The 24,496-nt window shown below is 40.3% G+C and overlaps 1 protein-coding gene across 1 annotated transcript in view; it reads left to right on the top strand.

Moving 5' to 3' along the window:
* PARD3B (par-3 family cell polarity regulator beta) overlaps positions 1–24,496 on the top strand; it is a 1,040,415-nt gene that overhangs the window by 889,468 nt on the left and 126,451 nt on the right. The window contains exon 21 of the mRNA XM_022567488.3: positions 4,362–4,494. Within this exon, the coding sequence (XP_022423196.1) occupies positions 4,362–4,494 (133 nt within the window). The remainder of the gene's footprint in view (positions 1–4,361; positions 4,495–24,496) is intronic.

Raw genomic sequence — 24,496 nt, 5'->3', positions numbered from 1 at the left:
ACTCACCAATTGGGCTACTTATCTGAGCCTCAGCGTGCTCATTTGTGAAATGTTAATAACAATGTCATCCTCAAAAATTGGGGGATTAAATGAGATGAAGTATGTAAAGCATAAATATTATACTTAAGGCGTCATAGGAGCTTAATAAATGTTAGTTTCTTTTCTCCAGCCTGTTGTAGTAATGGGAGGAGACTATGGCATGCACAAATGAATGCTCATTTTAAAATGTATTTCAATTGAGGTAATTATGAACTAGGAAGAATAAGGTTAGATTCCAAAGGAGCAGATAATGCCTTACTGTGATGTGTATTGCATTTGGGGATATATTACTATAGGTGACGATGAAGAAAATGACATGGTTTCTGAATTTCATTGCAACTTGAAACTCTTTCCAGCTTTAAAGTGTTAAAAGCCTATTTAACTGTATGTCTGCCTTTAAAGGCGTAGGCAGCATAATTGACAAGAAATCACTGCAATATAAATCTGTTTTGTTATACCGCTTGAATTAATTTAAAATAAAATTTCAGCACATTGAAAGTGCAGGAGTGGCGTTGATCACCTACACATGGATACAGCTATAATAGGAACTTTTTTGGTAAGAGTGGCTAACCTTTACCTTATCCAGTGAACAAATAATACAGTAAGCCTAATTTTCTAACTAGCAACTTAGAGATGGGATTATTGATACTTTACCAGATTTTATATGATTGCAAGAGTATGTGAGTTACATCATAAGCTAATGTTGCTTCTGAAACTATCAGGCAAAATTCTTAGAAGCTCTACTACTAAGTTCCATAAAGCCAGGAGAATGGAACCATTAACATGTAAATAGAGGGAGGAAAACCAGGAGTCCTCAGAAAGTAACTCCTCAAGGCTGGCCTTAACTTCCATTCTGGTCCAGTATGTTGTTAGAAGACCTAGTCTTTAAGATATAAATGAGATGAAGGAGGAGATGCAGGTTGAAAGGTAGTAAGCAGTGGTGGAAAGAGCCTTCTTTGAAGTTAGACCTTGTACATCTATTAGCCATGACCCTCAGCTTCCTCATGTCTATGGAGCAAAACAGTAAAAGCTACCTTTAAGTATTCTGTGATTCTGAAGTATTTACAACACCCGTTACACAGCAATTATGTAACTCAACTCAAGTTCCAGCTCCTATAGATTGGTAGTAGCTTTCTGAAGTTCTGGGTTAAGAAGGATCCTAAGGCCATGTCTAGGATTATGGGGAAGGAATGCCGTAAGTGATTAGTGATGTCTGCTCTGAGCAGAAAGTGGAGTAACTAAAAGTCTGTATCAACATATTGGCTGTATAAATGTTCCATAAATTATGAGTATTATGATTATTGCTGCTTTATGACAAAGGCATTTTTATGTTCCTCTTCAAATTTCTACCTCTTCAACACAAAATGGAATCAGTTAACTGCTTTGGTTACAATAGCTGTGTTGTTTTTTGTTTTATTATTTTTTTTAATTTTCATTGATCTGATGGTAAACCTGTGTGTGTTATCTGCACAGAAGAGCTGAGAGATGAAATCAGAATTTTCTATTCCTAATTGTATTATATAAACCAACTACCTGGGAAAAAATCTGATACAGTTACTAGAAGTAGAGTGAGGGTTAGAGAGAGAGGAGAAAAAAAAAAAGAGAATGTTGCGATGTAATCCTGGCTTATCATGAAAGGTTCGCCCGGTGCCCCATAACTTCTTTAAAATATTCACACAAGGGAGAATGTTTTGCACTTAGATGGTCCATGAATTTCTAGACTTTTTTCCTGTTTTTCTCTGAGGTCAGATTTCTTCTCTGGGTAAATAGTCATGTTCCTGTCAGCCATAGGGGATTTTCTGAATCGTAAACAGCTGATTTTGTATTCTTGCCCCATTCCTTCTATCTGAGAACTGAAATCTGATCAAACCCGTATTTTTAAATTTATTTATTTATTGGCATATGGAAGAATAGTTTACGGTCTGAGTATGATTATTTTTTCCCACAAATGTAGGAAAATTGTGGGGATTTTTAAGACAGTCCCTTATCAGTTTCTTTCTTTTTCCTTTATTACTGATGACTTCATTCTGCTTGAATTCAGTGCTTCGGTTTCTTTGGGTAAACTAATAGATTATGTATGCTGTGTTTGCACCACGTTGATTGAACTCATCTGGTGAGTTTAAGCGCGGCTCATGCATGCATGTAATGGGCAGAAGCCTGCACAGTGGATGCAGGCCCATAGTTAGCTCAGAACACTCAAGAGTGAGGGAAGCTGTTCAGAATTGAGCTGTGCTGCCTTTCCTGCCTTCCGTTGTTCAGAAAAGCATATCAGACGTTCCACTTCTTTCTTACCTTTATCTTTTCCAAGTTCTCGAGGAAAACTTATGTTCAAAAAAAAAAAAGTATAGTCAGGAAACAGAGTTAGAACTACTTTGCACGTTTTAAAAATACATATTGAAGAAAAATCAAGGTATGTGATCCCTAAGAACTTGTCTTTTCTTAAACAAAGGCATAAGCTGCTTGGTGCCCGTAGAGCAGGTAGGAAGCCAAGAACTCTGTGCTAACTTTGTACAGAGGATGTTGAGACACGTGGTCCTGCTTTCAATTAACTTACAATCTAGTTTGGGAAGAACGTTTTCCTTCCAAAAAATGTTTACTCACCCTTTTTTTTTTATAGTTTAAGTATAATTTTTAAATGTTTTAACAAAATAGCAGATGACTTCTTTCTACTGCTTTCAGATATCTCATTCTATCAGATATCTCATTTAAACTTAAAGCTCAACTGTAATACTTGGGGATGTTTTTGGCATGTAGAGGTCTTCACCGTGGGACCCCTACCTACTTTTCTCAGTCTCACCTGCCTCTCTTCCCTGTTTCCTCCCATATTCCCTGTATATACTCTAGCAGTGATTCTCACATACCCATGAAATATGAGTATCATTATGATTAATTGTTACAAATTGAGTTAAAGTACCAACATTTGCAAGTGATATATTTCATCATTTATTAGAGTAAGTTCAGAATATCCCTAAAGTACCAGCACTCCCTTTTTATTATAATTTGCTTCCCAAATGAGAGAAGGAAGGGAACATCCATCACCCAATATGGGTACGAGGCAGGACAGAAGAAGCCGAGGACCACTGCTTGCCCAACTGACCTCCTTGCATCCCCCCAAAGCAGGGTGCTTTCTCGTTTCTGTCCTTTGCATTGCCCTTCCCTCCACCTGGAATTTCCTCACCTCACTTGTCCAGTTATTGAGCACCTGTGCATCCTTCAAGACTCAGCTAAAGTGTCACCTCCTCTGTAGAGCCTTCTGTGGTCTCCTTCCTTGGCCCTGCTCTCACCCTGTTAAATCTTAAGCAGTGTGAGTCCCCAAAGGCCCTGTGCACACCTACAGCACTGGTCACCATGGATTGTGGTCCTCTGTATCCCTTTCAGCCCCCCACCTCCCAGACTGTGTGCTTTTTGTGAACGAGTTCTGTTTGTTTTAAGATCCCCAGGTCTTAACATAAGGTCTGACACAATGGGGCACTCAGTTATGCCTCAGATGAACCAAACAAGTTGATCAGCTGTAGAGGCCTGCCTAGCATCCTCCCCTTGCTTCCTAGCCCTGATTGTATCATGTGATGTTGGTACTGTTGGTACTGATGGTGACAGATCCAAGTTAAAAGGGAGCCACTGGCTGACTAGTGTGGGGTTGAATGGATAAGTCACTGGAGAAGCTGTAATTCCTGAGAGGAAGAAGTAGCTAAGTAGAGAGAGGAAAAGCTTGGACAACTAACCAAGATGGTATGTTCTATGACCAGCTCTTTAGTTTTCTTTTTACTTCTTCACATGGCTTCCACCTTCTTCTCTTTCTCTATGTCCTGCCCACACCCATATAATGACATGTACTCCAGCCCCACTCCAAAAATTCACACATGTCATTAAAATGAACAGTGGCACCTGCCAACTCTGCATCACCTCCAACCTTCAGGTCAAGCAACTGGTCTCAAGTTGGCACCACTTATTTGAGAAAATGAGTTACTACATTAAAATTTAACCAAACTCTGTACATATGATTATAAGAAAAAGGTGATGGCTCTTTTAATTGCTCTAAAGATCAGGACCTTATCTTAAGTTCTCACTCAAAAGGCATTTATTAATCCCAAGTTAGATGTTTTGACCCTTGGAGCTAAACATATGCACATAAAGACTGGTTTTTATTTATTTTTATTACCAGGGATTTCACAGTTCTCCTAGCATGTCTGTATGATATTACTGAATCTTCCAAATTTGGATGTCAGCTGCTTTGATAAAAAAAAAAAAAATCAAAAAGCGAGTTTCCAGGATGATGTACATTGTGTGACTGTCTGATTATGTCCTCTGATTATGTCCTGCAGTGGCCGTTCCATTAGCGGAAGCACTGACCGCATCCAGAAGTTGCGGAAGGAGTATTATCAGGCTCGGAGGGAAGCTTTCGCTTTATGTGAGGACAGTGAAGGAAGAGCAAGACCTGACTATGACCTTCACTGGGTAAGTCCATGCCTGATCGCAATCACTGAATTCATCTTTACTGATGTAGTTAAGAGCAGAAGGACATAGCCAAGAATGCGCTGTACATATCAAGCTATATTTAGGTTACTTCAGTTTCATAGATGTGAACATTACCTAAACCACAGCCATTTTCTCCCACAGAAGTTGTTTCTATAAATCAAACCACCCTAATGCACAGTAGTTCATTTTAATTGCTCTCATATTTACTCCCTGTTGGACTTGTATGCCAGCTTGTTGGGATGGAGCAGATGTTAGCTATTTTAAAGAACACAAGCAATCTTGGCCATCATCTACTGAGCCTTAATCCTTGCCCTCCATCTCTTGAGTCTCAGACATCTGGTCAAGCATTAACAGACCATGCAACATAAGCCATCTCTCCTTTGGAAAATGATATTAGAAATAAATTTCAGAAGGGTCCGAAAGATACCAATTCAAAGATATCAACTGTTTGTGTATTGCATCTGAACAATTTACATTTTGCTGATCTTACCAGTACACTAAGATCATTTTATTTTGAGATAAGGGCAGTTTTTTATTAGAGGGTTCTCTTTGCCAAATCCTTCAACATTTGGGATGAGAAAAGAATATTGTGACCTCTAAAGAGATATTTTCTGGGTTTTTTTCAAAATAGCATGATTCACTCTCTTGCCTTTTTCAAGAAGGCAAGGTTCTCACTCATCCGCTTTGATGATTACTGCCTCTTCTCCTACAGTTTTTAGTGCTGTTTTGAGAACCCCATAAGGAACTGTCTTATCCCTGGTGGCCACACCAGCTCTTTCGAAGGACAGATGTATTAAAGGAAAGTTTCCTTTCTTGATTTTCACACTCATATTTGTGTTCACGAGGTCACAGGAGGGAGAGTAGAGTCCAGCCACTGAGCTGATTCCCTCTAGTCTTCACTTGGATACTGTGGTTTCTCATGCATGAAACCTAGTACTTTTGCACAGGGGCTCCAAACTCAGTCCCAGCATCCACCACTGTTGCGCAGAGCGACTGAAATTTCTTAGCCCCATAGGCTCTGCCTTATATGGCAGAGTTTAAAAACACTAATCAGAAATACACAGTAAGGATTAGCGATCCCCAACCAAATGGCCTCAGCCTCTCCCACAGATAAGCATCCTGTGACTACACATCCGAACAAACAGCTATTTACTGGCTTTATTACAGATGTAGGATTAAGCAGAGTGGCATTTACAGTGATGGGGCAACTGGTCACTTAGACTCTCAATAACAGAAGAGAAAGATGTTCACAGACTAACAATCTACAACAATTCATTTCAAGCTTAATCAGATTGACTTATTGACTTTGATGAAAGACTCTATACATGAGGCTCTGCTCCCTGAACCAAATGGACAATAAAATAAAGGGAAGTTGTTCCCACCATGTCCAGTGCATTGAAAAGTCTTCCTTCTCAAAACCAGTGTGAATTCCTATGAGCAAAATAAGATAAGTAATTTTAGATAAAGTAGTCCCTGTTGTTTGGACCTTACTTTATATGATCTCCTTACATCAAACTGAAAGGATGAAAATGCTTCCACTCATGAGACTTAAAGTTTCCTCTTACCTTCATCAAACCTGAGCTAGATAACTACACACTTGTGTCCTCCCTATCTTGATGATTCTGTTTCTGTGCTGAGCAAATGTGTAACCAGACAAACAATCTAGTGAGTAAAAGAGTCTCTCTATTTTCATTTGTGTTTCCCATGCTCGGGTGTGTTGAGCTTTGCCAAAAGTGACTGATTTTACATTTCCCAGACAGCTGGGGACTCCAGCTTCCCAAAGGGATGCTTGGGAAATGCACTGTCATAAAAGATGACTGTTCATTGTGATTGGCTGTGATACTCCAAACCAGGGATTAGAATCTCAGCATCCTTTCCCGTCCTCTCCACAAGCCAAGGAAAAACACTAGTATCTTTTGTCCACCGTAGACCTGAGAGATCACCCCGTTGTCTTGCTACTTTTGGAGAGAGCTAGGAAAGCAAGTTTAGAAAGTTACCATTTCATTCCTGCCAGTCAGCCAGACACAACAAGGCAGCTTTTATGAGACTGTGGTTCCTAGATTGGCTGGTCTTCAGGATCACTGAGAGTGCCTGTTAAAAACGGTTAGACACTCCATGAAGGGGAGGGATGGGACCCAAGAGAGGGCTCCCAGGTGCTTCTTCAGGTGGTCATCAAGCTTTCTGACTCACAAGTCTAAAAGTAGGGCATTGATTCCAATTGCTTCAGTAAACACTGAAGTAGTTCTACTTATCTAACAAGATCAGTACATGGACCAGCATCATCAAAAAATACTGTCATGGACTCAGAATCCCCCAAGCTCCCAGTACCTCAGACTGAGAGGCCTGACAAATATCCCCTCGAGTCACACTATACTGGGGAACTTCTGATCTATTGAGAAGGAAATTAGGGGAATAAGTTACCTAATAACTACTTTCTTAAAAGGCCAAAAAGAATGAAAGTATGCTCACAAAAGTCTTCAAAGCCAAAATTATTAAAACAATCACGGAGGGCTTCCCTGCTGGCGCAGTGGTTGAGAGTCCGCCTGCCGGTGCAGGGGACACGGGTTCGTGCCCCGGTCCGGGAGGATCCCACATGCCGCGGAGCGGCTGGGCCCGTGAGCCATGGCCGCTGAGCCTGCACGTCCGGAGCCTGTGCTCTGCAACGGGAGAGGCCACAACAGTGAGAGGCCCGCGTACCGAAAAAAAAAAATCACAGAAAGAGTATTAGGATCTATGAATCACTGAAAAGATTATTAGGTTCTGTTCATAGTTTTCTGGTGGTTTTATTGTTTGTTTATTTTATTTTTCACATCTCTGAAATTAGGGTGCAGTTTACAGTCACTTTTAGCCAGGTGTCATGATACAGTTGTCATTTTCTGCACAAGAAATGTATAATGAAATTTGCAGGCTGTATATTAGAAACTTGGAAGACAATCCTAGAGAAATTTTGGAGTATGCTTTTAGGAAAAGCTGCTCCTTATTAATATTTTTTGGAATGTATTTTTATCACTCTTTTTTTCTTTGATCCCCCTCAGACTTTCTGCATCTTCCCAGGCCATCTTGTGGGTAGTTTTCTGCCTATGTTACACCTGCCCAGTGGCCCAGAGCCAAAGATTTCTCTTACTGCTCTCTTGGGTTCTCCCTTGCTCTCATACCTCTCTCTCTTTTCCTTCTCTTTTTTCTGTGTCTCCTATTCAATTTTAACCAATATTTGCTCAGCCTTAGCATAAGCGCAGTACTGGTAACAATAATATATCATCTCTATGTCGGAGGAACTCACAGTCTAGCCAGGAATACAGACATCTAAGCCAAAACCAAAAAAAAGGACATTAATATATGTGAGAAATGCTGTAGTGTAGGGTAGTATTATCTGCTAAATGAGTGCAGTTAATTCTGTTGGAAGCAGGGTGTGCATGAGGGGTGCTGGGAAAAGCGATAGAGAACATTTGGGAGTTGCCTCAGTCACATATTTTGTTCTTTTTCTCTCAAATATGGTGGTTTTTCTTTTCCCAAAGGAGCTCCTGATTTATTCACTTCATTTGTGTTGAAATAAATGAATACACACAGATTGCAAGGTTTGTAAATATAGACATGAGACCTTAAAATTCTTTTCAGCAAGTCTGTTTGGTAGCTGTTTTCCCATCTAGGCTCTGAAAAGCTGTAAAGAACAAGTGGAGGGAATTTCAATGGCTCCAAGAGATGCCTGGTGAGTTTTTATAGGCCCAATTAAGAGAGCAAGATAGGCTAGCTGTGAAGTGTTCAGATTTGCCAGAAGAAAACCTAATACCTGTTATCTACTGGCATTTTATGTTCTGGAAAATTTGTCAAGACTGCCACAGTCCTCTGGCAGCGGGCTGCGGTTTGTCCTAGTTGGGCTTTATTATTATTATTATTAGCAGATAAAGATTTCTGCTTCTTTAACAGCAGCATGCATATCCTGTAAGTAATAATTTCGGAAATGGGATGGCTCTAGAGGTTTCTACAAATATTAGTACCTTCATTACTGTTTCTTTTCAAGAGCTGCATGGCATATATTATACCTCCTTCCTCTTTTTACTTCTTTGGCTAAATTAGAAGAATGTTTATCTGTAAAAGGGGTTTGTAGACACATGGGTGGGAAGGAGGTAAGCTGGTTTCCACCGTCATAAAAGACATAACACTATGTCTTTATGGCGAAAGGGATGGGTTCAGGTAGGTCATGGTTGGAACAAAGAGATGGTTGGGTGAATAAATAACAACATTCTGAAAGATTTGTTCTATTACGAAGATGATTTACAAACCAAATGGATGGATATACTTGGCAGCTGTCTGGACAGTAACAGACACAGCTTCTGAATTCTGTAGTCAGAAGAAAGGGAGATCAAGATGCTGAGCTCGTGCTAGCCATCTTAGGAAAGGATTTGAGATGGAATGTGTAATAGCCACACAAGTACAAAACCATCAGAAGGTAATTTTCTACACATGATGGATAAGAGAAATGAGCTCCTGCTGTACACTGGTCCAATACAAGAACTAAGACTTGTTCATATTTTCCTTCTCCTGCTCCTTGAAGGCATTTGTTAAAAACTAGGGACGGGGGCGGGGGGGACCTTTCAAGAGAGTGGAGGAGTAAGTCGTGGAGATCACTTTCCTCCCTACAGATACATCAGAAATACATCTACACGTGGAACAACTCCTACAGAACACCTACTGAACGCTGGCAGAAGACCTCAGACCTCCCAAAAGACAAGAAACTCCCCACATACCTGGGGAGGGCAAAAGAAAAAAGAAAAAACAGAGACAAAGAATAGGGAAGGGACCTGCACCAGTGGGAGGGAGCTGTGAAGGAGGAAAGGTTTCCACACACTAGGAAGCCCCTTCACTGGTGGAGATGGGGGTGGGCGGGGGGAAAGCCTCGGAGCCACGGAGGAGAGCGCAGCATCGGGTGCGGAGGGCAAAGCAGAGGGATTCCAGCACGGAGGATCAGTGCCGACCGGCACTCACCAGCCCGAGAGGCTTGTCTGCTCACCCGCCGGGGCGGGTGGGACTGGGAGCTGAGGCTCAGGCTTCGGTCGGATTGCCGGGAGAGGACTGGGGTTGGTGTCATGAACACAACCTGAAGGGGTTAGTGCGCCACAACTGACCGGGAGGGAGTCCGGGGAAAAGTCTGGAGCTGCTGAAGAGGCAAGAGACCATTGTTTCAGGGTGCGCGAAGAGAGGGGATTCATAGCACGACATAAACGAGCTCCAGAGACGGGCGCGAGCCGCGGCTAAAAGCGCGGACCCCAGAGACGGGCATTAGATGCTAAGGCCGCTGCTGCCGCCACCAAGAAGCCTGTGTGCGAGCACAGCTCACTCTCCACACCTCCCCTCCCGGGAGCTGCTGTGCAGCCTGCCACTGCCAGGGTCCCATGATCCAGGGACAATTTCCCCGGGAGAACACACGACGGCCTCAGGCTGGTGCAATCTGTGCCCCTCCCTCCCCCCCCCCCCCGGCCTGAGTGAGCCAGAGCCCCCGAATCAGCTGCTCCATTAACCCTGTCCTGTCTGGGCAAAGAGCAGATGCCCTCAGGCGACCTACACACAGAGGCGGGACCAAATCCAAAGCTGAGCCCCGGGAGCTCTGAGAACAAAGAAGAGAAAGGGAAATCTCTCCCAGCAGCCTCAGGAGCAGCGGATTAAATCTCCACATTCAACTTGATGTACCCTGCATCTCTGGAATACCTGAAGAGACAACGAATCATCCCAAATTGAGGAGGTGGACTTTGGGAGCAACGATATATATATTTTTCCAACTTTTTCTCTTTTTGTGAGTGTGTATGTGTATGCTTCTGTGTGTGATTTTGTCTATATAGGTTTGCTTTTACCATTTGTCCTAGGGATCTGTCTGTCCATTTTTTTTTAAATAGTTTTTAAAACTTCTTACCATTGATGGATTTCTTTATTGGTTTGGTTGCTCTCTTCTTGATTTTTTTTATTACTTTTAAATTTTTTTAACTAACTTTTTAAATTTTAATAACTTCTATTTTAGTTTATTTTTTTCTTTCTTTCTTTTTTCTCTCCCTTTTCTTCTGACCTGTGTGGCTGACAGGGTCTTGGTGCTCCAGCCAGGAGTCAGACCTGAGCCTCTGAGGTAGGAGAGCCGAGTTCAGGACATTGGTCCACCAGAGACCTCCCGCCCCAAATAATCTTAGCCGGCAGGAGCTCTGCCAGAGATCTCTGTCTCAATGCTAAGACCCAGCTCCACTCAGCAACCAGCAGCTCCAGTGCTGGACACCCCATGACCAACAACTAGTGAGATAGGAACACAACCCCACCCATTAGTAGAGAGGCTGCCTAAAATCATACTAAGCTCACAGACACCCCAAAACACACCACTGGACGGGGTCCTGCCCAATGGAAAGCCAAGATCCAGCCTCATCCACCAGAACACAGGCAACAGTCTTCTCCACCAGGAAGCCTACACAACCCACTGAACTAACCTTACCCACTGGGGGAAGACCCCAAAAACAACGGGAATTATGAACCTGCAGCCAGCAAAAAGGAGACCCCAAACACAGTAAGTTAAGCAAAACGAGAAGACAGAGAAACACACAGCACATGAAGGAGCAAGGTAAAAACCCACCAGACCAAACAAATGAAGGGGAAATAGGCAGTCTACCTGAAAAAGAGTTGAGAGTAATGATAGTAAACATGATCCAATATCTTGGAAATAGAACGGAAAAAAATTACAAGAAACGTTTCACAAGGACCTAGAAGAACTAAAGAGCAAACAAACAATGATGAACAACACAATAAATGAAATTAAAAATTCTCTAGAAGGAATCAATAGCAGAATAACTGAGGCAGAAGAACAGGTAAGTGACCTGGAAGATAAAATAGTGGAAATAACTACTGCAGAGCAGAATAAAGAAAAAAGAATGAAAAGAATTGAGGATACTCTCAGAGACCTCTGGGACAATGTTAGACACACCAACATTCAAATTATAGGGGTCCCAGAAGAAGAGAAACAGAAAGTGACTGAGAAAATATTTGAAGAGATTATACTTGAAAACTTCCCTAATATGGGAAAGGAAAGAGTCAATCAAGTACAGGAAGCACAGAGAGTCCCATACAGGATAAATCCAAGGAGAAACATGCCAAGACATATATTACTCAAACTATCAAAAATTAAATACAAAGAAAAAATTTAAAAGCATCAAGTGAAAAGCAACAAATAACATACAAGGGAATTCCCATAAGGTTAACAGCTGGTTTCTCAGCAGAAACTTTGCAAGCCAGAAGCATGTGGCAGAACATATTTAAAGTGATGAAATGGAAAAACCTACAACCAAGATTACTCTACCCAGCAAGGATCTCATGTAGATTTGACAGAGAAATAAAACCTTTATGGACAAGCAAAAGCTAAGAGAATTCAGCACCACCAAACCAGCTTTACAGCAAATGCTAAAGGAAGTTCTCTAGGCAGGAAACACAAGAGAAGGAAAAGCCCTACAATAACAAACCCAAAACAATTAAGAAAATGGTAATAGGAACATACATATTGATAATTAACCTTAAATGTAAATGGATTAAATGCTCCAACCAAAAGGCATAGACTGGCTGAATGGATACAAAAACATGACCTGTACATATGTTGTCTACAAGAGACCCACTTCAGACCTAAGGACACATATAGACTGAAAGGGAGGGGATGGAAAAAGATATTCCATGCAAATGGAAACCAAAAGAAAGCTGGAGTAGCAGTTCTTCTATCAGACAAAATACACTTTAAAATAAAGACTATTACAAGAGACAAAGAAGGGCACTACATAATGATCGAGGGATCAATCCAAGAAGAAGATACAACAATTGTAAATATTTATGCACCCAACATAGGAGCACCTTGATACATAAGGCAAATGCTAACAGCCATAAAAGGGGAAATGGACAGTAACACAATCATAGTAGGGGACTTGAACATCCCACTTTCACCAATGGGCACATCATCCAAAATGAAAATAAATAAGGAAACACAGCTTTAAGTGACACATTAAACAAGATGGACTTAATTGATATTTATAGAACATTCCATCCAAAAACAACAGAATACACTTTCTTCTCAAGTGCTCATGGAACATTCTGCAGGATAGATCATATCTTGGGTCACAAAAAAAGCCTTAGTAAATTTAAGAAAATTGAAATTGTGTCAGGTATCTTTTCTGACCACAACACTATGAGACTATATATCAATACAGGAAAAAAAACTGTAAAAAATACAAATACATGGAGGTTAAACAATACTAAATAACCAAGAGATCACTGAAGAAATCAAAGACGAAATAAACAAAAAATACCTAGAAACAAATGACAGTGAAAACATGAAAACCCAAAGCCTGTGGGATGCAGCAAAAGCAGTTCTAAGAGGGAAGTTTATAGCAATACAATCCTACCTTAAGAAACAAAAATCATCTGAAATAAACAACCTAACCTTACCCCTAAAACAGTTAGAGAAAGAAGAACAAAAAACCCCAAAGTTAGCTGAAGGAAAGAAATCATAAAGTTCAGATCAGAAATGAATGAAAAAGAAATGAAGGAAACGATAGCAAATATCAATAATATTAAAAGTTGGTTCTTTGAGAAGATAAACAAAATTTATAAACCATAAGCCAGACTCATCAAGAAAAAAGGGAGAAGACTCGAATCAATAGAATTAGGAATGAAAAAGGAGAAGTAACAACTGACACTGCAGAAATACAAAGGATCATGAGAGATTACTACAAGCAACTATATGCCAATAAAATGGGCAACCTGGAAGAAATGGACAAATTCTTAGAAAAGCACAACCTTCCAAGACTGAACCAGGAAAAAATAGAAAATATAAACAGACCAATCACAAGCACTGAAATTGAAACTGTGATTAAAAATCTTCCAACAAACAAACACTCAGGACAAGATGGCTTCACAGGCGAATTCTATCAAACATTTAGAGAAGAGCTAACACCTATCCTACTCAAACTCTTCCAAAATGTAGCAGAGGGAGGAACACTCCTAAACTCATTCTACAAGGCCACCATCACCCTGATACCAATACCAGACAAAGATGTCACAAAAGAAAACTACAGGCCAATACCACTGATGAACATAGATGCAAAAATCCTCAACAGAATACTAGCAAACAGAATCCAAAAGCACATTAAAAGGATCATACACCGTGATCATATGGAGTTTATCCCAGGAATTCAGGGATTCTTCAATATACACAAATCAATCAATGTGATAAACCATATTCACAAATTGAAGGAGAAAAACGATATGATCATCTCAATAGATGCAGAGAAAGCTTTCGACAAAATTTAAAACCCATTTATGATAAAAATCCTCCAGAAAGTAGGCATAGAGGAAACTTACCTCAACATAATAAAGGCCATATATGACAAACCCACAGCCAACATCGTTCTCAATGGTGAAAAACTGAAACCGTTTCCACTAAGATCAGGAACAGAACAAGGTTGCCCACTCTCACCACTGTTATTCAACATAGCAATCAGAGAAGAAAAAGAAAAGGAATCCAAATCGGAAAAGAAGAAGTAAAGGTGTCACTGTTTGCAAATGACATGATACTATACATAGATAGTATATATGTATATACTAGATAATTGGACCTATACATAGATGATCCCAAAGATGCTACCGGAAAACCACTAGAGCTAATCTTGAATTTGGTAAAGTAGCAGGATACAAAATTAATGAACAGAAACCTCTCACATTCCTACACACTAATGATGAAATATCTGAAAGAGAAATTAAGGAAACACTCCCATTTACCACTGCAACCAAAAGAATAAAATATCTAGTTATAAACCTACCTAGGGAGACAAAAGACCTGTATGCAGAAAACTGTAAGACACTGATGAAAGAAATTAAAGATGATACAAACAGATGGAGAGGTATACCATGTTCTTGGATTGGAAGAAATGTTGAAAGTGACTATACTACCCAAAGCAATCTACAGATTCAGTGCAATCCCTATCAAACTACCCACGGCATTTTTCACAGAACTAGAAAAAAAAATTTCACAATTTGTATGAAACACAAAAGGCCCCGAATAACCAAAGCCATCTTGAGAAAGAAAAATGGAGCTGGAGGAATCAGGCTCCCTGACTTCAGACTATACTACAAAGCTACAGTAATCAAGACAGTATGGTACTGGGACAGAAACAGAAATATAGATCAATGAAACAGGATAGAAAGCCCAGAGATAAACCCACACACGTATGGTCACCTTATCTTTGAGAAAGGAGGCAAGAATATACAATGGAGAAAAGACAGCCTCTTCAATAAGTGGTGCTGGGAAAACTGGACAGCCACATGTAAAAGAATGAAATTAGAACACTCCCTGACACCATACACAAAAATAAACTCAAAATGGATTAAAGACCTAAATGTAGGGCCAGACACTATCAAACTCTTAGAGGAAAACATAGGCAGAACACTCTATGACATACATCACAGCAAGATCCTTTTTGACCCACCTCCTAGAGAAATGGAAATAAAAACAAAAAATAAACAAATGGGACCTAATGAAACTTAAAGCTTTTGCACAGCAAAGGAAACCATAAACAAGACAAAAAGGCAACCCTCAGAATGGGAGAAAATATTTGCAAATGAAGCAACTGACAAAGGATTAATCTCCAAAATATGCAAGCAGCTCATGCAGCTCAATATCAAAAAAACCAAACAACCCAATCCAAAAATGGGCAGAAGACCTAAATAGACATTTCTCCAAAGAAGGTATACAGACTGCCAACAAACACATGAAAGAATGCTCAACATCATTAATCATTAGAGAAATGCAAATCAAATCTACAGTGAGGTATCACCTCACGCCAGTCAGAATGGCCATCATCAAAAAATCTGCAAACAATAAATGCTGGAGAGGGTGTGGAGAAAAGGGAATCCTCTTGCACTGTTGGTGGGAATGTAAATTGATACAGCCAGTGTGGACAATAGTATGGAGGTTCCTTAAAAAACTAAAACTAGAACTCACATATGACCCAGCAATCCCACTACTGGGCATATACCCTGAGAAAACCATAATTCAAAAACAGTCATGGGGCTTCCCTGGTGGCGCAGTGGTTGAGAGTCCGCCTGCCAATGCAGGGGACACGGGTTCGTGCCCCGGTCCGTGAGGATCCCACATGCCACGGAGCGGCTGGGCCCGTGAGCCATGGCTGCTGAGCCTGTGCGTCCGGAGCCTGTGCTCAACAACTGGAGAGGCCACAACAGTGAGAGGCCCGCGTACCGCCAAAAAAAAAAAAAAAAGTCATGTACAACAATATTCATTGCAGCTCTATTTACAATAGCCAGGACGTGTAAGCAACCTAAGTGTCCATCGACAGATGAACGGATAACGAAGATTTGGCACATATATACAATGGAATATTAGCCATAAAAAGAAACGAAATTGAGTTATTTGTAGTGAGGTGGATGGACCTAGAGTCTGTCATAGAGAGTGAAGTAAGTCAGAAAGCGAAAAATAAATACCATATGCTAACGCATATATATGGAATCTAAAAAAGAAAAAAATGGTTTTGAGTAACCTAGGGGCAGGACAGGAATAAAGACGCAGATGTAGAGAATGGACTTGTGGACGTGGGGAGGGGGGAGGGTAAGCTGGGACGAAATGAGAGAGTGGCATGGACATATATACACTACCAAATGTGAAATAGCTAGCTAGTGGGATGCAGCTGCATAGCACAGGGAGATCAGCTCGGTGCTTTGTGTCCACCTAGAGGGGTGGGTTAGGGAGGGTGGGAGGGAGACGCAAGAGGGAGGAGATATGGGCATATATGTATACGTATAGCTGATTCACTTTTTTATGCATCAGAAACTAGCACACCATTGTAAAGCGATTATACTCCAATAAAGATGTTAAAAAACAAAAAAACTAGGGACGTGGTAAAACAATTCTGGATAAGTCAGTGGCTCTTAAGTTGCCACAGAAACCTAATTCAAACTGGCCTAAGCAAGAAAGGAAATTTTTTTGGCTCATGTAACTTTAAAGTCCATAGGCATATCTGACTTCAGGCAAAGCTGGATCCTGACCCTCCAGACAGGCTATTATGGGTCTGTCCTTCTCCATCTCTCACCTTTGTTATTCTCTCTGTAGGGACCATTGTCAAGGGGCTCCCACATATGGTGGCAAGACAGCCATCAGCAGCTCCAATCCAACAACTCTATAGAAAGAGTGTCTCACGCCCAGTATATCCAGGAGGTCCTAGAACTGATGTTCAATGCAATCCTCAATGGCTTATTGACTCAGCCTGTGTCGCATATCCACTTCTGAGCTCCCATGGCCAGAAAGATACAGTACCTTTACTGGTCAGAACTGCATCACAAGATCACTCCTGGAACCAGAAAGTAGAATCAGACCTACATAAATTCCATGATTGAGTATAGATGAAGAAATGGTCCCTAAAAGAAAATCAGTGCTTTATTCACAGGGGAAGGGAAAAATGGATGCTGGACACAATTAGGAGTTGTCTACTACAACTTCTAGTTCTCGTAATGATATAAACTTCCTTCATCTTCTTAGATTTTCAAGGAGAGAGAGAGAGAAAAGAACTTTCCCTTCATGTACTTTCATGTTACAAAGAACAGATCTATTGTCATTCTTAAACTTGCTGGCATTGTCGGCTAGGTAAAAGGAGAGAGAAGATTCCTTTTTGTCTACTGGTCCAGTATCTTTGAGCTATCCCAAGAACCCAGCTGGCTTCACTGAGTTATTCATGAGAAATAACTGTCTATTTGTTCAGGTTGGCAAGTGACATTTCGATTCACCCAAGACCTAGGAATTTGCCTTAGAGGGAGGCAGTAGAATTCTTTGAAAGGACAAAAAGTAAATCTCTTTCTTTGGGTAAGAACTCCATCTGTATCCTCATGGATTGTTGTTTTGTGACAAGAACGTATGCTTTTCTTAAAAGCTTCAAAAGGTGGAATGAGGTAAAGAATTAGAACCATCAAACGTATGTATCCGTAACTGTTGTAGTTTGGCTCCTACCAGCAATAACCAACCCCTTCTCAGTTGATGAGACCCTCTTGAGCTCCATAATCACATCCCTCCCAATGTGTCCCTCCATCAACAGATGAGTGTTTCCCCCTGATTTCCTAAAGCAACTGAACTGAGGAATGGAAGAAGTACCAAGGCAGAGAACTGTCTACAAATTAGGTGGATTTTGGAAGGGCCTGAGGTTTGATTGAACTCGTTATTGGTGAAACATCAAATGCTACTTGAAGGGTTGGGACTTGCTCACCTAGATTTCAGGAAGTAGTGAAAATTTTAGGAAAGAAGAAGACAAAATAAATTCAAGATTTTTTTTTTTTGGTTGGTAGCTTTAGTCCTTTTATATCTCAGTGTGGCTTTCACTGGAACATGAGGACATATTAGCCATACAGAAGAAGATCATGTGAGTGCATTTCTAGCTTTTAAACGCAGCGTAAATCATTTTGAAAGGAGGCAACATGTTTACAGGCAATCCCCAACATAAAAACAAGCTGTGTTTCAAAAACCCATTAAGAAATTAGTAGTTTGGACCTGGGAATGGTTTTCCCCATAGGAAAAAAAGTTACTGATTGTAGGGTCCCAGACCATCCTACGAAAAGCCCACTAAAACCCAGTAACCTTTTGCTAGTCACAGAACCCTAACCCAGAAGTGGGAGCAGGGGAGCCATCTGAGCCAGGGGCTGGAGAAGGAAATTCCCCTCTTCCCACTTTCCTGGACACACTATGGAGATGTTCCCTAGCCTCTTCCTATCTATCAGTCTTTAAGAATGTCTTCCCAGTTTTCCTGACCTGTTATCACCCCTACCTCCCTATCATGACGCTGCACTTAAGCCCACGCTTTCTCCCAAAGTGTTCAGGAGTCCAAAGTTACACCTCTATACTGTCCTCCATCAAAGTACCTGTTTTCTTAGTGAAGTTCATCTCGGCTGCACTCTGGTCGGGGTGGGGGTCAAATAATCTGACCCATGGAAGTTCTTCCCACTCCCTGAAAGACTTCTCTTTTTAAAGTAGACATTTGATTAACCCTAATTAGGTACAAATTTAGGCACTGTAGGGGAAGTCTAGGAGAAGGCAATAGGAGAGGGGTCAATGGAATCCATAACTGGAAACTTTCCCTTGGTGAAACAGAGGGGCAAGGGTCCCACACTGGTAGGACGTTTTCCCCCATGTCTTGTGGCTGCTACTCCACAGCCCAAAGGTCCTCCAGCACCTCTCTTTTATGTACAGACCCCCAGTTGCCCCACATCTCCCAGCCTGACAGGCTTCCTTGGGAAATGACCTGATCCTAGGGGTGGCACTGATTTCACCAGCATCCTGGCCCTCATTTCCCTCAAAGGAAGACTTTTGTTTCTAAGTCTGCCCCCTGTGGCCCACGGCCAGCTGCCATGACTAACACAGACCATGAGTCCTCAGTCAGCGCTGTCTGAAATCTACCCTGAAGATGCTACTCTAAACTAGTGTCTTCCCATCCAGTCTTCTTAAACCCACAGATAGAGGTCCTGAATTGTAGACCCAGTCATATAGCAGGTATGGGAAGCATTTTTAGAGCATGGAAGCTAGAATGCCTAAGTTCACATCCAGGCTACACTACTTGCTAACTGGGTAAATTTGGGCCATTTATTTAACCTCTCAGTCTCCTTTAAAAGTGGGATAATAGTACTGTGTATTGTGACAATTAAATGATTATTACATGTAAAGCACTTAGAATCCTATCTGGCATGCAGTAAGGTGTTCAAGAAAGATGAGGAGTTTTTAAGTGGTGCACATACTGAGGTGTTTAGAAATCATATGTTCCATTAGCCAGACAACTATTCTTAGTCATTGTTGGAGCTTAACCTCTTCGATTATTCCAGAGTCCTGGGACATGGCACAGCACACAAAGCATTTGGGAGGCCTTCTGGCCATACTCACTCTGGTTACCACTGAGGTACCCACAGTCCCGTCAGGTGGTAACTGTCAGGGTTGGTTGTAAGGACACTTTTGGCAAAGTCCATGGGTCAAGAGGTCAATATCTATTTCCCTCTCTCCCCGCCCCTCACACTTTTCCTTTAAGAGTGTACTCCTTTCATCCCTGACCCCAGGGGCACACCTAATCTCTTTAGTGAGCTTGTGCTAAAATCAAAGACCAAAGACCAGAAGAAAGTTAGAAGCTTCTGTTTTCAACTCTGCAGAAATCCTGAAGCAAAGAAATACCTGGAGACAGAGAAAAAAAACGTATGGTTACCAAAGGAGAAAGGTGAGGGGGGGATAAATTTGGAATTTGAGATTAACAGGTACATACTACTATATATAAAATAGGTAAACAGCAAGGACCTACTATGTAGCACAGGGAACTACAGTCAGTATCTTGTAGTAACCTATAACGGAAAAGAATCTGAAAAAGAGTACATATATATATATATGTATAATTGAATCACTTTGCTGAAACATTATAAATCAACTATACTTAAATTAAAAAATTAAAATTAAAAAAAAAGAAAGAGAAATACCTGGGTCTAGTTAAAGACTTAAAATAGGAAAGAGAGGGGAATACAAACAGAATATATGCAAATTGTTTACTCAATAAATTTTACTACCGTCAGCTCAATCACCACAATGGCATCATTTACTCAGTGCAGATTCTATCAGCGAATACCTTATATAAATTGTTCCAGACAACTCCCTGTGGTAGGTGTCTTTAATTCTGTTTCACAGGTGAGGAAACTAGTGTTCTGAGAATTTGCACCATAGTCACATGATCAGTAGCAAAGCTGATATTCCAATCTGTGCCAACTCCCTGTGGAACAGAAAGAAGGAAGGGAGACTGCTGTGGTAGCTGCTGAGATGCTTTTTCTACATGAAATGTTTGAAAGAAAGAGAATGTCTCCTGAACTACTCTTTTTTTTTTTTTTTTTTTTTTTTTTTTTAAACATCTTTATTGGGGTATAATTGCTTTACAATTGTGTGTTAGTTTCTGCTTTATAACAAAGTGAATCAGTTATACATATACATATGTTCCCATATGTCTTCCCTCTTGCGTCTCCCTCCCTCCCACTCTCCCTATCCCACCCCTCCAGGCTGTCACAAAGCACCGAGCTAATATCCCTGTGCCTTGCGGCTGCTTCCCCCTAGCTATCTACCTTACTACGTTTGTTAGTGTGTATATGTCCATGACTCTCTCTCACCCTGTCAAAGCTCACCCTTCCCCCTCCCCATATCCTCAAGTCCGTTCTCCAGTAGGTCTGCGTCTTTATTCCTGTCTTACCCCTAGGTTCTTCATGACATTTTTTTTTCCCCTTAAATTCCATATATATGCGTTAGCATACGGTATTTGTCTTTTTCTTTCTGACTTACTTCACTCTGTATGACAGACTCTAGGTCTATCCACCTCATTACAAATAGCTCAATTTCGTTTCTTTTTATGGCTGAGTAATATTCCATTGTATATATGTGCCACATCTTCTTTATCCATTCATCCGATGATGGGCGCTTAGGTTGTTTCCATCTCCGGGCTATTGTAAATAGAGCTGCAATGAACATTTTGGTACATGACTCTTTTTGAGTTTTGGTTTCCTCAGGGTATATGCCCAGTAGTGGGATTGCTGGGTCATACGGTAATTCTATTTGTAGTTTTTTAAGGAACCTCCATACTGTTCTCCATAGTGGCTGAACCAATTCACATTCCCACCAGCAGTGCAAGAGTGTTCCCTTTTCTCCACACCCTCTCCAGCATTTATTGTTTCTAGATTTTTTGATGATGGCCATTCTGACTGGTGTGAGATGATATCTCATTGTAGTTTTGATTTGCATTTCTCTAATGATTAATGATGTTGAGCATTCTTTCATGTGTTTGTTGGCATTCTGTATATCTTCTTTGGAGAAATGTCTATTTAGGTCTTCTGCCCATTTTTGGATTGGGTTGTTTGTTTTTTTGTTATTGAGCTGCATGAGCTGCTTGTAAATTTTGGAGATTAAACCTTTGTCAGTTGCTTCATTTGCAAATATTTTCTCCCATTCTGAGGGTTGTCTTTTGGTCTTGATTATGGTTTCCTTTGCTGTGCAAAAGCTTTGAAGTTTCATTAGGTCCCATTTGTTTATTTTTGTTTTTATTTCCATTACTCTAGGAGGTGGGTCAGAAAGGATCTTGCTGTGATTTATGTCATAGAGTGTTCTGCCTATGTTTTCCTCTAAGAGTTTGATAGTTTCTGGCCTTACATTTAGGTCTTTAATCCATTTTGAGCTTATTTTTGTGTATGGTGTTAGGGAGTGATCTAATCTCATACTTTTACATGTACCTGTCCAGTTTTCCCAGCACCATTTATTGAAGAGGCTGTCCTTTCTCCACTGTACATTCCTGCCACCTTTATCAAAGATAAGGTGTCCATATGTGCGTGGGTTTATCGCTGGGTTTTCTATCCTGTTCCATTGATCTATATTTCTGTTTTTGTGCCAGTACCATACTGTCTTGATTACTGTAGCTTTGTAGTATAGTCTGAAGTCAGGGAGCCTGATTCCTCCAGCTCCTTTTTTCGTTCTCAAGATTGCTTTGGCTATTCGGGGTCTTTTGTGTTTCCATACAAATTGTGAAATTTTTTGTTCTAGTTCTGTGAAAAATGCCAGTGGTAGTTTGATAGGGATTGCATTGAATCTGTAGATTGCTTTGGGTAGTAGAGTCATTTTCACAATGTTGATTCTTCCCATCCAAGAACATGGTATATCTCTCCATCTATTTGTATCATCTTTAATTTCTTTCATCAGTGTCTTATAATTTTCTGCATACAGGTCTTTCGTCTCCTTAGGTAGGTTTATTCCTAGATATTTTATTCTTTTTGTTGCAATGGTAAATGGGAGTGTTTTCTTGATTTCACTTTCAGATTTTTCATCATTAGTATATAGGAATGCCAGAGATTTCTGTGCATTAACTTTGTATCCTGCTACTTTACCAAATTCATTGATTAGCTCTAGTAGTTTTCTGGTAGCATCTTTAGGATTCTCTATGTATAGTATCATGTCATCTGCAAACAGTGACAGCTTTACTTCTTCTTTTCCGATTTGGATTCCTTTTATTTCCTTTTCTTCTCTGATTGCTGTGGCTAAAACTTCCAAAACTATGTTGAATAAGAGTGGTGAGAGTGGGCAACCTTGTCTTGTTCCTGATCTTAGTGGGAATGCTTTCAGTTTTTCACCATTGAGGATGATGTTTGCTGTGGGCTTGTCATATATGGCCTTTATTATGTTGAGGAAAGTTCCCTCTATGCCTACTTTCTGCAGGGTTTTTAGCATAAATGGGTGTTGAATTTTGTCAAAAGCTTTCTCTGCATCTATTGAGATGATCATATGGTTTTTCTCTTTCAATTTGTTAATATGGTTTATCACATTGATAGATTTGCGTATATTGAAGAATCCTTGCATTCCTGGAATAAACCCCACTTGATCATGGTGTATGATCCTTTTAATGTGCTGTTGGATTCTGTTTGCTAGTATTTTGTTGAGGATTTTTGCATCTATGTTCATCAGTGATATTGGCCTGTAGTTTTCTTTCTTTGTGACATCCTTGTCTGGTTTTGGTATCAAGGTGATGGTGGCCTCGTAGAAGGAATTTGGGAGTGTTCCTCCCTCTGCTATATTTTGGAAGAGTTTGAGAAGGATAGGTGTTAGCTCTTCTCTAAACGTTTGATAGAATTCACCTGTGAAGCCATCTGGTCCTGGGCTTTTGTTTGTTGGAAGATTTTTAATGACAGTTTCAATTTCAGTGCTTGTGATTGGTCTGTTCATATTTTCTATTTCTTCCTGATTCAGTCTTGGCAGGTTGTGCATTTCTAAGAATTTGTCCATTTCTTCCAGATTGTCCATTTTATTGGCATAGAGTTGCTTGTAGTAATCTCTTATGATTTTTTTTATTTCTGCAGTGTCAGTTGTTACTTCTCCTTTTTCATTTCTAATTCTATTGATTTGAGTCTTCTCCCTTTTTTTCTTGATGAGTCTGGCTAGTGGTTTATCTATTTTGTTTATCTTCTCAAAGAACCAGCTTTTAGTTTTATTGATCTTTGCTATCGTTTCCTTCATTTCTTTTTCATTTATTTCTGATCTGATTTTTATGATTTCTTTCCTTCTGCTAGCTTTGGGGTTTTTTTGTTCTTCTTTCTCTAATTGCTTGAAGTGCAAGGTTAGGTTGTTTATTCGAGATGTTTCCTGCTTCTTAAGGTGGGCTTGTATTGCTATAAACTTCCCCCTTAGAACTGCTTTTGCTGCATCCCATAGGTTTTGGGTCGTTGTGTCTCCATTGTCATTTGTTTCTAGGTATTTTTTTATTTCCTCTTTGATTTCTTCAGTGATCACTTCATTATTAAGTAGTGTATTGTTTAGCTTCCATGTGTTTGTATTTTTTACAGATCTTTTCCTGTAATTGATATCTAGTCTCATGGCGTTGTGGTCAGAAAAGATACTTGATACAATTTCAATTTTCTTAAATTTACCAAGGCTTGATTTGTGACCCAAGATATGGTCTATCCTGGAGAATGTTCCATGAGCACTTGAGAAAAATGTGTATTGTGTTGTTTTTGGATGGAGTGTCCTATAAATATCAATTAAGTCCATCTTGTTTAATGTATCATTTAAAGCTTGTGTTTCCTTATTTATTTTCATTTTGGATGATCTGTCCATGGGTGAAAGTGGGGTGTTAAAGTCCCCTACTATGAATGTGTTACTGTCAATCTCCCCTTTTATGGCTGTTAGTATTTGCCTTATGTATTGAGGTGCTCCTATGTTGGGTGCATAAATATTTACAATTGTTATATCTTCTTCTTGGATCGATCCCTTTATCATTATGTAGTGTCCTTCTTTGTCTCTTGTAATAGTCCTTATTTTAAAGTCTATTTTGTCTGATATGAGAATTGCTACTCCAGCTTTCTTTTGGTTTCCATTTGCATGGAATATCTTTTTCCATCCCCTTATTTTCAGTCTGTATGTGTCTCTAGG

Source organism: Delphinapterus leucas, chromosome 8 (genome assembly GCF_059928025.1).
Source record: "Delphinapterus leucas isolate spDelLeu-1000000601 "Yukka" chromosome 8, BTC_Dleu_Yukka2, whole genome shotgun sequence".
Taxonomy (NCBI): Eukaryota; Metazoa; Chordata; class Mammalia; order Artiodactyla; family Monodontidae; genus Delphinapterus; species Delphinapterus leucas.
Note: the sequence above shows the minus strand (reverse complement) of the source record. Positions and strands in the feature narration are given on the sequence as shown.